This window comes from Pyrus communis, chromosome 14 (genome assembly GCF_041283825.1).
Source record: "Pyrus communis isolate YQ-2024b chromosome 14, ASM4128382v1, whole genome shotgun sequence".
Classification (NCBI taxonomy): Eukaryota; Viridiplantae; Streptophyta; class Magnoliopsida; order Rosales; family Rosaceae; genus Pyrus; species Pyrus communis.
Genome location: NC_142578.1, coordinates 7,922,470 through 7,937,849, shown reverse-complemented (window position 1 = coordinate 7,937,849; position 15,380 = coordinate 7,922,470). Strand labels below are relative to the sequence as shown.

Sequence of the window (15,380 nt, the reverse complement as noted above, 5' to 3'; positions counted from 1 at the left end):
TACTGAAATTTCGATGTCTACAAGGTTCTCGAACCCTACTCTTTGTATCCTTGTTATAAGATTCCATGAGAGGTTTTGGAACGTGAAACTTTATGATTTGGCATCTAATCTTATGATTTTATTATACATACATATATACATATATATATATATATATATATATATATATGAAAGAGATGATTTAGTGCATGTGTGAATCAATCATGAAAATACAGTTGGACGTCTAGGTGGATTCAATCGAGAGTTGTGAGTGAAGATTAACTCACATACCTTGTATTATTGTCATTCACACGAGCTTCACAGCTTATTCGGATTTTTTCTGTGCCCAGTGCACGATTCCCATGGTGTAGGGTTGTTTCTTGTAAAATATAGGTAGCAGTTAAAGAAAGAGGTTTTCAAGGGGTGTAGTTGATGTACGTAGTGCATTTGAGAATAGGGTTTATTCCCCATATTTGTTATATTCATTTCCGTGGATTATCTGATATATAATGTATGAGTCCCAACTGACTTTATCTATAATTGTACTCTTACCTTCAGTTGCCAAGTGTTGATCCTTGGCGTATCTCGGGATTAGCGTGACAAGGTTTCGTTGAGTGGTTAGAAAACGTGTTCAATTCAGATTCCGTTGCGTTATCCGAATTTCCTCTTCCTACAACTTGGTCACCCACTACCATTTGAATAGTCTGGAACTATATCTCTATTGGATTCTATTTAGTGGTCCAGAATCCCACCTTATATATGGTTCCATTGAGTTGGTATGAAACCCTGTATTCGTTGGATTCCGTTGAGGGGTCCGAAATCACTCTACTTCTTCAAGTTCCTTTGAGTTGGTCTGGAATGCGGAAACTTAGAAGCTGTAGGCTTTGGCTGAACTACTTAACTCTAGGTTTAGTTTTTAGCATAAGCATAGACCAGAGATTTGAAAACCTTTGTTGTTTGATTTAGAAAATTCGATGTACGTATAGGTGACTCCTTAAGTATTTTCAGCGAGTTGTTCATGATTTTTATAAAGTATGGTTTTACCATTGATGTTTCTAAACTGTGATATGTGGACTTGTTTTATTATTATCACATAGTTGGGTTATTGACACTCACACGAGCTTCACAGCTTATCCAGGTTGTTGCTTTGCCCGTTGCACTATTCTCACGGTGTAGGGTGCAATTGTTGTTTATACCTATCCTTGTATTTCTTTTGGACAATATATTGGGAGCCTACACGCGTTTTCCCTAGTAAGGGTTAGTTGCTTTTGTTGTACAGTTGTTATAATTATTTGTAGGAGAGACCCCACAAACTTATTTTTATGAATTTCATTATCAGCATTCCTTTATGTACCTTGTTCGTATTTCCTCGTACCCCTGCACCTAAGTGTCATGTGTCGATCCTGAACGTATGTTGGGATCAAGGCATGACAATTGGGGTGGTGGAAAAGTAAGGATGATGGGAATGATGATGGTGGCAAAGGTGGCGGTCACAGTGATGATGGTGATTGTGGTGGTCATCGTAAGAGTGGTGATCATGCTCATGGCAATAACAGTTGTGGCGGTGATGGTGACAGTGGTGGTGGTGGTGGTGGTGGTGTTGTTGGGGGGGGGGGGGGGGGAGGGGGAGGTTGAGGAGATGACCAAGGTAAGATGGTGGTGGTGACTTGGTGGTGGAAGTGGTGATAGTAAATAGCGATTGCATTAATGGTGGATATAGCATGAGGAAATGGAAAAGGATGAAATCCATCAAAGTCTTTATTCAATACAGGGCAACTTTTGTTGACTATTGAATACACTTAAATTTGAGATTTAAGCAAAGTATCTATCAAACATTATATACATTATACTCCCTAAAATAATAATTTTGAATCCTCTCTTTTGTTTAATAATAATAATAAAATAAAATAAAAAGAGCAAAGACCAATAAAGAGAAATATAATTTTCGTATGTGGCATTAACCTTAATTGGACATGAAAACTGGTTTTATTGACTTCGCTGAATATATGCTGGAAAATAAATGGCCATCAACTTATATAACCAAAATCTGAAATATTTTATTGACCTAAATGAAATCCCTATTTAGTTATTTTATTATGTTTGGGTCATGTAAACAAATGATTCACATCTAACTTTATAAAATTAACTTTAGTGTTGTATCCTATTTGATGATAATTTTGTGTTTCAATATGTTTTTTTTTTTTTTTTCCATTAAAAACCAATTCCCAAGTCAATTCAATCCAAGAACACACGTATATATGAAATTGAATTGGATTCTAACTATATGTCAGACTGTAATCTATAGTAAAATCTTACATCGAATCTATTTTGGATCAAATGAGAATTTGATTAAAATTGACAATTTCAAGCTGGCCAACACCCTTAATAGATAGGCGCATCAATATCTTCGCATTACATTACTATTGTACTATTTGTGATTGGATGAATGTGATTTAATTTATATGCTATACAAATTTCAAAATTCATACCCATTCAACGACAATGAATAACCTTATGTAATCCTTCCCAATACTAATTTTACCATACCTTAAACCCTAATCAATAGTCCATATGATAACCTCTCTAGTCTCTCGTAGGTGACACGTAAAAAAAAAAAAAAAAAAAAGAATTCAAGCTGATTTAACCTAATTAAGAGGAAATAAAAGAAAAATATAAGCCGTGTCATTGTGTCAACCTAGCGGATATCCAAAAGGAAACTGTTTCACTTCCGTGTTCTAAAATTTCTCACATGGTGAAATGGAGAAAACCAGTAAACTTTCTGTCAATCTTTCAAATAAAGACAGATACTGGTGACAAACAATTCAAGTGCAATAAGTTTTCAGAATAGGACTGATGAGACGAGTTCCCCAAGCAAAAATATCCTACATTCGTAGTCTCTGCTCTGTGTGTACAAGTTTTCGTCACGTGGCAAGGTTCTTGTCCTTAGTATGACAACAACATTTCAAAACAGTACAGAGCTTACAGTTTCAGAGAGGCGAGCTGTGGTCACTAAAAATAGCATTCATACTGTCTCTATTTCGTCACATGTGGAATCAGTAAGTGTGTAGATTTTTACGTAAAAAACTTCGATACAATGATAAGTGAAACTATTTAATATGAGTTGTGATTTGTTGTGTGAAATGATCGATGTAGAACTTTTTGTTTTATTCAACACTTTGTGTCTTACGTAAGTTTATTCAACTAAAACAAAAAACTGACAACTATTTAAAGTGTTAATTTCGAGTATTTGTTTTCATACAATCTCCTTTGCCTCATATAATTTCTCTTTGACATAAAAATAAAAGTTGAAAATAAATTGATATTTATCAAATGGACCACAAGGTCCACTAGAAGTTTGAAGTGTCTATTCTCCATTAGCTAACGTACAATGCGTGTAAGATGTTTGGAATAAGACACCAGAAGTGACAATACAATCGTGCAATTCAAGAAGCTAGTAGGGACGTTGAAAAACACGCATGCGTATCCCAGGATGAAAGAAATCAAAAATATAGAAGGACTATAGAAAGATACTGAAAATACAGATAAAAAAACATGCGTGAATTCGTTGGCATGCGTTAATTTGTGGGTCTTGATTTGTTGAGCCCAGCATACACAAAAAAAGGCCAGAATGTTGAAAAGTTGCTTCAAAATTTGTTTGTCTAGATAACTCTCTATATCTGTATTCTTTCGTTAGAAACAGTAAATTTTCATGTATGGAACATGTGCTGAAAATTCACCCTCGTGGGCTGCTTATGCTCATGCATAGGTGGTTATTGTGAAGCCTCGAATTGATTTTGCAAACATGTGGAGTCCCAATGCATGAATTGTTACGACTGATACTAGGATTGGTCAAGAGGACATAATTGCTTTCATAGCCCCATATGTTATAGTACATGTATTTTAGGGCTGATTTTTGGTCACATCGAATCGGAAACAAACATTTTAATGTCGATCCAATACAGTTTGGAAATCAACTATTAGTTTCAATGAATTTTGGACTATCAAAATTTATTAAAAATTTCATGATCGATTTTATCTTAGAATTTTCAGAACATAATTCGGGTTTCCTATGTTTTGCAAGACTTTCAAAAATTTTAACCTTTATGCATCCACCATCAATATTTTTTTCCTTAATTTTGGAGATATTTGTAGCCCACTACGTGACACACCTCGACCTAGATCAGAGCATGCTGGCCGTCACGTGGAAGTGACGTAACCATGTGCACAGTGCAGAAGCTAATAAAATAATAATGGAAAATGTACGAATAAATAAAAACTGGTTTTACATAAAGTAATAACAAGTGCAAGCGTAAGTGTGACGCTAAGTTCAGAGCATAAAGCCTAAGCAGTCTGGGAGAAAACGACGCAACAAAAGTACACCCGAAGGTGGTCCTATGCTGGTGATCGTCTGTCAGATATGCCGGGAAATTCCTCAGGGAAATCACCAAACGTGCTAGCCAACTAGAACCTGGAGGGGCGCAAAACAAAAGCGTGAGTGGGCAAAAACAAAGCTTTTCGAAAACCATTTAATAAATAAGTTCTAATCCCTCACCGTAAAACCTGTATACTTCCCAGAAAATAGATATATATATATATATATATGTATATACCAATCATGCCCAAGAATATGCTATGCCAAAACCTCAAAATGAAATGCAAGTGCTCATGTAATATCGCATCAAAATCATATAACTGTCAATTGGAGTCACCTAACGTGACCTGTACGGCTGAATCTATAGCTCAAACCTCAATCTCACTAACTAGACCTGTACACGAGTCGGAACCACCTAAAGTGGTCTGTACGACAGGCCTGGGTGTAATATATATATACGCTCAAGTGCTACGATCATGTGAAGGCTTGGCGGATAATCGCGAGTCACCTACGAGTCGGAACCACCTAGAGTGGTCTGTACGACAGGACTGTGCACCTAACTTGGATCCAAGCTGAGCGTGTGGTGCGGGAGGTGAACATCACGTGAAAGACTGTGCACCTAACTTGGATCCAAGCTGAGCGTGTGGTGCGGGAGGTGAACATCACGTGAAGGACTGTGCCCAACTCTGGGCGGGAGCACTAACACCGGGGGTGCAGGTTATGAGCTCTTTAAGCATCTCAAATCACTACTGAATGTAAACATGAATTACACTTACCTGGCACTTACCTATGCGTCCGCAGCACCAAATATACATATATATAAATAATTAACAACGCAACTAATCATGCATAACCACCGGCAATATAAATATGGCATGTAACGAATAAACGTTTTAAATCACTTTCTGGGAAAAATATAAGTATATAGGTATATACGAAAAACCAAAAGCCCACTCACTGGTATGTGGAAGGGTCGTAACCCCCCCCCCCCCCCCCCGCGCCTCGAGTTACCACGCTCGTCCTCGGGATAGGATTCACTATATGCGAAACAACTACAAAAACGTTAATTTTAAAGCACATAACCAAACTTAAAGAATAAATTCTCATACAATGCTCAAATGGGGTGTATGAATACACCAACGTGATCTACACAACCTCAGGAACATCCCCATATTTTTAAAATAATTTTTCACCGCCGTACGCGCCCCCACGCGCCGGCCACGCACAGGCACGTGCCTGGCACGCTGACGGCATCAGTTGACGTCGTCAGGAATATTCCGTTATCCCTAACGGTAACCGTCAACGGCGTTAGGAATATTCCGTCAGTTTTGACGGAATATTCCGTCGTCTTCTCCGGCGAGACTCCGGCACCGTCGCCGGTGCCGAAAAATCGGGAAATTTTCAAATCGTGATATCTTCTTCGTTTTTGAACCAAATTTCACAAAATTGGTACCAAAATGAAGCTTACAACGAGAGGAACAAAATCATACCACTTTCAAGTGCTAAAATCCATGAAATCTCACCTGGAAAATACCCCTAACTCCGACCAACCTCGAAACTCGTGATCCCGACGTCCAAAACCTTCAAACGAACCACCCCGAGCCTCCTAAGGACCTCACCAAGCTTCCTACAAGCTTGAAATTCCCAAAAACATGAGAAATTACGTGTGCATGAACAGTACCCAAAATCGGGTATCCCGAGTTCGACGTGAAAACGAAGGTATCCTTACCTGAAATGGGTACGGTTGGACTCCTACGAGCCTCACGAGCATGGATGTGTACTTTGTTTCTTCGATCTGTGAAGGTTTCATGTGTTTGTGTGTGTGTCCGTACGTTGGAATGGAAAATGGGAAAGGAAAGGGAGCTCAGGACAGGTGCAGGGATAGGGAAACAGTGAGGGTGAATGTGGGGAGGAGTGTGTGGTGCAAAACTAGCCACAGCAAGCCAAATAGAACAACTACACAACGAAAAATCACGCTAGGGGCAAAATCGTCTTTTCACGCGTACGTTTTAAAATTTTCGGAACGGGCTGTTACACTACATGTTTGTATGGCATAAAATCATGTTAGACAAGATAAAATTGTACATATGATTATATTCTTCATTTTTAATATATAAAAATATGATTAAATATACAAATTTGAAATAAAGCATATCTAAATATATAAGTAATCATGACATATGATTTATTTTACAGTACTAAGTTTGAAGAATCTCGGATCAGAACTGCATAATTTTGATTGGATATGTACATTCCAACTGCAATCCAAATCTTAGGAAAACGGATATTTTTCTTTCAGATTGAAATTTCCAATCCAACTTGCACCCTAGTACATTCTATCCTTCATTTTGATTCGTTCTTAGAGCATCACTAAAGGGTTCGCAAAATTTGTTTAAAAGTGTAATTTGCTAACTTACGTGACACTTTTTTGCTACCTTTAAAGTTGATGACTTTAACCCACTCTTCAACGGTTCTACCAACTCTTTAAATTTTATTTTCCTTCTTATATATTATTGTTTTAAAGAAGTAGCATTAGCTAATGTGATTAGGTGAATAAGTAAATAATACTTTCATTAAAATATATTGTGGGAACCGATTTGTCAAATTGAAAAGTTAACAACTCATCTTTGTATATTTTGAAAGATGAGTTATTACTTGGGAATTGTTATTAGTACTTCAAAAATCTCATTCTACACTCCTCACAAGTGCATTTTTTTTTCTAATAATAGAAAGTTTAGAGTGCCAAATGAAATTTTTGGAAAGCTAATAATAATTCTCTATTACTTTTTATAATTTGCTAATTGAGTTGTTACTTCTGTTAAAAATAGTCTTGTCCTGCATGAAGTTTAACTTTGCTATTTCTGTTAAAAATACTTCTTTGAAAGTAGTTGGACATGCGTTATTATCTAATTAGTTGTTTGTGTAAAGTTACCTCCATTAGCCTCATATAGTTTTGATTAGTTGGTTAAAATGTGTTTACCAAAATGAAGGATATAATTAAGGTACCATATTTTGCAGTGCATCATCTATCCGTTGTATCCTTCACTTTGGTAGGCCAAAAATATATGAACATGTAGCTGATATGGGCCTGAAGAATGAGCCACTATAAATAGTGGGCTTAGCTCAAGTAACTACTCAGGAACTTCTAAGCAAGGCCCATTTCTCCTCCGCCCTTCACGGTGAGGTACGGACAGTAAAACCCACTTTCTTCTTGCCATCCATCCATCAATTTCTCACTTTTATCCGCTAAATTTTGCAAAAAGTAGTAGTAGCTTTTTAATTCACATTTTTGTGTTATTGGTTTGTTTGATGGACTTGAACCTCTATATCAAGAAATTTTTTTCAAGATGTCCGCTCTTTATTAAAGAACACAAGTGTGTTAATTGTATCGATAATAGATCAATAAATTTAGGAAATTATTATTGACACGTCAAAAATCTTATTCTACACTTTAAACTTTCTATATTTGGAAAAAAAAATTCACTTGTGATGAGTGTAGAATGAGATTTTTAGAGTGCCAATAAAACTTCCCTAAATTTATTGGTTGTAATGATATTTACTATTAGTGATTAAAAAAATGAATGTTTGTTTTATAGTTGGAGTATCTCTATCCATATCCTTTTATGCTATGGCACTTGCATCTCCTATAATGCTGTCAATGTAGTTGGCTTGGGCCATGATGATATTAGCAACTACGTACATCAAAATATACAATAAGACTTGAATTGCGATATGGTTTCCGTTCTTTCAGTTTCTTTCATCAGCAAAAAAAATTAGGTCATTTCCTTCACCAACCTGCATGAATACTAAGCCGTGTGGACAAAAAGCACTATTTGCCTCACTATTATTTATGTAAATTCCTATGGTAGTCAACGGCCCACACTTCAGTAACTCAACTACTCACTGAATATTAGAAGCAATTTAACTCTCTGGTAACACTCGATTGAAAATACCTTTAAAATGATTAAAAACATTTTTGATGAAAATTGGAACCAATCCTTAGTAAATTTGAAAATGAATTCTGGAAAAGCACTTCAAGTGTTTTTGAAACCCAAAACAATTTTACCAAAAACACTTTTGATTATTTTAAAAGCACTTTCAAACGAGTTAATAATCTACATATAAACATCAAGATAATACTTGTATTCCAAGAGGGAATGCAAATGTCCCATACTTGGTAAATAAGATATTTTCACCGTATAAATTCCATGATTAGAATTGAACATAATCTTCATTTGAAGATTATCCTTATAAAAAATCATCCAAATTGGAAAAATCATTTAGAAACTGAATGGTTCTGATTATCAAATGTATACGGTGAATTACCTTATTTGTAAAATTCTCTCATTCTAATATGAAATTTTCTTGTCACCATGTGAATATGAACAATTGATCATACCAATTTATTTTAGAATGTATGACCGAATCGGCAGTATGAAAATATAACCGTCTGTTTCGCAATATAATTCTTAAAAATAGAAAACATTGCTCATTAATATAATGCCGTCAAAGTTGGGCGTATCTGCTCATGTCAATCGGGAGATTTCCTCTCAAACATAAATACTGGGCCATGGAAGTGGTGTTCATTTCAAGATTTAGATGCGACTTGTCAAAATTATGTACTAGAATTATTATGAACTTGTTTCTGGTTTGTTTGGATTGTAGACTTCTAGACTCAGAAATTAATATGCCAACAATTAACATGACCTGGTAAATTATACCTAACAAAGAACCATGCATTTACTACTGCAACCATGATTTTTATTTATTTTTTCATTTTTTAAGAAACTAATGAAAAAAATTTGAAAATTTTAAGTTTTAACTAAAATAATAAAAAAAATGTTGTAAGTGAATAGTATTAGGAGTAACTTTTTAGAGCAAAAATATTATTAACGTTAAAAATGAACATCATCAGAAGTGTTTTGTTAAAACTTCTTTTTTTTTTTTTTTTTTTTTTTTTTTTTTACAGAGAATTTCTGAATTTGGTCACTGGAATTTGGCCTCTCCACATCATCAGTGACTCGGACCCGAATGGGTCGCCATGTAACACTAAAATCCCTTTTTTTTTTTTTTTTTTTTTTTAAGGAAATAATATTTTTTTGGTACAAGCAATAATCTAAAGGTACAAAATAAAAATCAGAAATGTTACAAGAATAAAAAGAAGATGAGGAAGGTCCATAAAAACTAATACGTCCAATACTTCAAGTTCATGTGAGAGATAAAAATCTCGAAACGATTAGTTGTGCGATAGATCATAGAATCAAATTTCTCAACAATAATTTTTATGTATAATTTTTTTGGTAATCTAATGAATTTTAAGCAATGTATTAGGAAAAAGTAGGTGTCCACCGGCAAGAAGCAAAGTAGGTACTTTGTTGTAAAGGTCCTGCATGATTCCTGAAATAGAAAGCAGTGCTTACGTACTACGTTGTGTTGGATAAATTGCCATATAAGGGGTGCATTAAGTCTTCCACACTTACATACTCTTTTAGTTGCGTGACATCTCAACATTGATATTTGGCGACGATCACAACAAAACAAAACAAAAAGAGGACGTTATTCTTTTAATCTTTGAAAAAAAATTCTTAGAAAATAGAACAATTAGTGTCGAATTACAGTTATCCACCATTTTCAAATCCGAAGTAAGTTAGTTGTGAATTATACTCTATCTACAATCAAGCAGATTCACAATTTACAAAATATCAAACTCAAGAACTCTCTTATTTTTTGTTTCGGAAACACAAACTCCCTTATTTTTAATTACACCAAGTGCCGAAAATTTAATGAATACATTGCTACATTTTAAGATTTTAATATTTTATATTAATACATACATGTATGCATCATTTGTCGGCAATTAAAAGTACATGAATGAGTAGCTATCTTCTGGAAACAATATTTCCCACTTGAGCCTTCCTCGGAGAAGAACGACTTTTTAATAGGGGTAATGTTTAAGATATCATCTTTTTACAAGTAGATCCATATTTAACTATATTTTAAAACAATTGTTTTTTTTTTTCAGCAAACAAAGGTGTTCTTTATCCTTGTTCAATTGGATGCCAATTTTGCCAACATTCCCACTTCCTATTGTTATTTTTTTTTTATACAAATGATTTGATAATCTACATTAAATTCATTTAAATTAAAAAAAAATAATGTAAGTCATAAACACAGTGAGTTAAAAGAAAAACTCTGTTTACCGTTACAATTCACCACTTCCAACTCTTCCTCATTGTCATAATTTTGATTCCAATGTTCGATTAATCTCACTTTGACCAGTTATATAAATACAAATGAGAGAGAGAGAGAGAGAGCTAAGAACCAAGGAGAAACCAAGTGAGATGGAGAGAGAAAATGAAAGTTGTTTATGTTGAGAATGAATCTCATATTAATGGAAAATAAGACATTACATGAACTTATAAGTAAATTGTGTTATTCCTCGAATAGTGATTTTATGTTGAAATCTCAACTTTCTTCAGTTTATTACTCAACTTGTCCTGTTCTTATACTTGTACCCATCAAGATTCCATTCATATAATAAAACTTGAAACCATTATTTACCATGTAATCTTACACTTGAAACCAACAATTGGAGAAAATAAAAACAAGGCTTTTACTAAATTCTGTGTTCTTTTTTATCTTATCATCAACTTGCTGATAATTTTATAACTTAAGGTTTTAGGCACGACAACCCCACTATTCAAAGGGTAGCAATTTTCACATTGTGGAGCTAGCCAGCTAAAGTGCCAATCTGAGACTTCCACAGTTGAAGAAGAGGAATAAATTGAGCCTCCCATTATTTCATATTAACTTACGCTAGTTTTATATATCGACCTCTAGTCCTCTCTGCTATTTGGAAATTAAGACGTGCAATCATATAGACTCAACATTCCCTCATCAGATTAAAGATCATAATTATTGATCTTAACCACCTGATGAATTTCTCCAAATCTCCTCAAGCTCTCTAGCAAAAGCTTTCTGTCTTCCGACCACGACAGTAATGTGATCTTTCTTCTCAATCACCTTCACACGAGCCCGGGGAATTTTCGATTGCACGCTGTAGCTGCACTCGACCGGGATAAGTTCATCATCTTTGCCATGAAACACATTTACGTCGCATTTTAGATTGTCTCGGACAGCGTCTAGGTATTTCTCCATCTTGCCGGCGGTGCCACATATAATGTTGTGCAATGTGTGCCATGCTGCGTTATGGGTGTGACAGAAGAAACCTTCGAGCAAGAAAGTCCTTATTCTGTAGTGTACAAAAGAAAACTAATTCATTCACTATGAAAGTTGGTATATTAACATTTAGGTACAATCTTTTTTCTTGTAAATTCAAAATTAATAACGCAGATGGACGCCACCTACCTATGTAAAAAATGTTAATATTTTAAGTATGTAATGCATGCATGGACAACCAAGTTTGACACGGTAGTGTGCTCTACTTTCTACAACCAAGTTTAAACTTTCTCTTCGTATTTAGTTTTAATTAATATAAACTATTTCTTGTATTAGAAAAATAATATTTTGAAGTATGTTGCATATTTTTTTTGTTGAATCATCTGTCGTACTCCAAGTATCAACTATTAAGTGACACGTGTCACATCTGGTATGTTGGATGTAATTATCATTTCATGTATTGAATTGTTAGCTTTATTAGAAGTTTGTTAGGGTGTTAAGTTGTTAGGTGTGTTTGTATATATAGTTAGAACTACTGTATCAGAGACATCAATCAATTCAAGAGCGTTCATTTTTCCTTTTTAATCTCTCTTGTTTCTCTCTCTATCATCTTCTCCTGTACCAATCTTTCACGCTTAACATCTCCTCTTTTTTAGGTACCAACTTTTGCAGCAGCATTCTCCAGCATAATAAATGACGAGACAAAATTAAATTCAAACTTCAAATTATCGATCAGTCTCCATCGTTTTGTGACATTTGGTCTCATATATTTGACCCATGTCCCTCACTCAATGGAGAAGAAATATGAACTTGGACCCACCTTTAGATGATTTTTTCTATTGCACTACATTCCCTGTTAAATTTAAAAGGAAGTGTTTAGTTTTTGGTGTGTCAAAGGAAGTGTTTACTTTTTGTTTCGTGGTGGTAAAAATCAAAGTTACTATAGGTATGGTAGCCCAACCATCACAGAAGCTGGTTGCCAGCATGCAGTTACTGGCTACATATGGGTGGGTTTAGGATCTGTTGGCCACACTGTTGGACCAATCAATCTAACACGCATAAAAAATCTAAAGTGTTGTCCTACAAGTACCCTTTTTAAGGTGGGGAAATTAATGGCAGATAAGAATAATATAACACGATTTGGTGCGTCTGAAAATAGGCTTTTTGGGTGATTGGGAATGGAACACTACAATAATATTCTACAAAGGGCGGTGATGAACATTTACCTGTTTCTGGTGATAAGTTTGGTAAGAAATTCCACAAACCGGTGGTTCTTGCAAATGAGCAAACAAATGGTTCTTGAGATGTGCTCGTACCAGCAAGCAATTGAGGCGCCGAATGCAATCGCCGGCCACACCCGCCGCGGCGCCACCCTCCTCATCACGTATTGTGCTGCTTGTTCACCCTTTGGTATTGGGAAGTATGGCTGCCACGTCATATGTTAAGAAAAAAAAAGTACAAATAAGAAAAATACTCAAATCTAGTTTAAAGCCAAAACTTGGCCCAAACGTGTCCCCAAATAATAACCCAAATAAATGTAAACCTTTATTGAATGTGATTACAGAATACTACTGTTGAAGAATATAAAACAATTAACTCGGTGATATTTGTGCTTATGTCTAACGAAAATGATTTTTGCACCTTTTTTTTTCTTTTTTTTTCTGTGCAATTCTGTTTATTTCTGTCTTCTGATTGTTTTCTATGTATACAATTAGATTGCCAAAAAAAAACAGAAATAAAGAAGAAAAAAAAAAAAACTGTGGTGAAATAAGTGTCAAGTTTAAAACTACACGGTTTTAAACTAGAATCTTATTGTAAGATTCGAGTGGGGTAAGGGTCATACATGTGTTTAAAAACTTACAGGTGCAAGCAAGGTGAGGGACTTGATGGAGGAAGGGTGTTTAACAGCAAGAGCAAGGGCAAGAATGCAACCCAAAGAATGAGCCACAATGTGGAAGGATTTAACTTTGTTGGGTTCAAGCACAGATCTTTCAATCATCTCCAAATGCTCTCTGAGCGTGTACATGGAGTCGGTTGGCTTTGGACTCCTCCCAAACCCTAACAGATCAATGGCAAAAAGTCTAAAACTTGATTTTGCAGCACTTGAAAAGTTTGGGAACAATGTCTCTGTCCAAAATGCTGATGATGAAATGAACCCATGTATGAATAGCACATCTTCTTGTCCCTTATACTCTGAAATCACGAAAATTAAATTAAAAAATGTCACATATATGTTTTTGTTGAGCATAAGAACATGAAAAATATATTTTAGGTTAATTACCTCTAGGTCCATCTGTTTTAACAAAAAGTGTTTCTTTGCAATTAGAGGTCCAAGATGTGCAAAATTTGCAATCGCAATCCGACCACCTTGGGATCGGATGCAAATACTGCCCTCCAATCTTTCCCTGAAGCATTTCAACAATGGTAGAGTTGACCGTGAAGGTGGATCTCACAGTTCCTTTCTTGATCTCCTTCATGCTTAACTTTGAGACCTCAGACAAGAGCGAAGGGCGGGTGTAGAGCGTGTCCGAGATCTCATCGAGCTGCAGCTTGGTTGAGCTAAGGCACACGATTTTTGACTCGCCTTGTTCTGAAACCAAGATTTTTCCACTGCCGGTAATGGATTCCTTGGAGGAGGAGCAATAGCAAGGTTTCCATTCGGCTTCGATGAAAAAATCAGCTACTTTGTACACAAAACAAAGGATAAAATCCACAAGGTCGAGAACCGAAAACACAATGAAGCTCACAGCCTCGTTTATGACTCTTCCGACCAACATTAAAAACGATTTGGTTTTCCTCATTGCAGCCATATGTAGCAAAGGTAACAAGGACCCAAAAACACTGTCAACAAACTCCAAAAAGTATTAGTGATGATGGATTAAATAGGGTTTAGGGTTAGAGAGAGAAGAGTCTCAGTGTGCAGACTGCAATGCCATAGCTGAGAGCTCCTTGTTCCTCTGATCTCTCTCTTAATAGAAAACCCAATGGTTGAAATAAGAGAAGAAATATAGGAAGTAGGAGAGATTTTTTTGGTGTGACCTGTACACGGGATGATATATCACGTGTTATAAAGTTAATAACTTAAAAAATAAAATTTTCCACCATTTTTATAAAAACACATGATGTACTATCCGTATTTGCGTTACAATAAAAAATTTGTCAAGAATTAGGAGGTGGGGCAGCCTTCACCATCTAGAAATGGCTGATGAACGCAAACATGGGACAAACTTGCTCACACTCCCTATCTATAAGTTAAAAGAGAAAACCCCATGTTACATTTTATGAAAGCGTGTGGGGGAGTTGAAGCGTGAGAGAGAGAGAGAGAGAGAGAGAGAGAGGGAGGGCATGGCTTGCATTACAATGGCAATTGACAATCCTAGTTAGCAACAGATGGGCGTTAAAGGTATTGATTGTTCATAAACATGGTTTGCTGGCCACGATAAAAGGTAGGTGGTAGTTGAACCCCCCTGGCATAGCAACAAATTCTCCTCAGCAAAGATTTGGTCTATACTTTTTATACATATATCCAATGAAAATTTTGTTGTATAATTATATTAATTAAATTAAATAAAAAATATCGACAGACCAAGTTGTTTCTTCTATGCATCACAAACCTGTGCCACAAGAGAGGGGGAAGAAAAAAAATGGTCACATTGCTTGCCCATGAGAAATTCTAGGGTACAGTTTTTTCCCATCCACTAGGTTACAACTCCTCCTTTGTAGCTCAAAGTTGCCCGAGTCATCAATGCACCCTAAGACTTATTTATTTGTTTGAAAATGAAACAGGTACTCCCAAACCTTTAATATTTATAGCATGCTATGTCTAGACCACATGACTCCCTAAACCAAT

The 15,380-nt window shown here is 35.6% G+C and overlaps 1 protein-coding gene across 1 annotated transcript; it reads right to left on the bottom strand.

Annotated features, from left to right (window-relative positions):
- Window positions 1-10,940: 10,940 nt before the first annotated feature.
- LOC137713579 (putative lysophospholipase BODYGUARD 3) lies at window positions 10,941-14,899 on the bottom strand. Its single transcript, XM_068452894.2, has 4 exons — window positions 13,812-14,899; window positions 13,392-13,723; window positions 12,757-12,956; window positions 10,941-11,603 (listed from the first exon to the last, which is right to left on the bottom strand). The coding sequence occupies exons 1-4, from the start codon at window positions 14,338-14,340 to the stop codon at window positions 11,276-11,278; spliced, it is 1,389 nt and encodes a 462-aa protein (XP_068308995.2). The 5' UTR covers window positions 14,341-14,899; the 3' UTR covers window positions 10,941-11,275.
- Window positions 14,900-15,380: the final 481 nt, after the last annotated feature.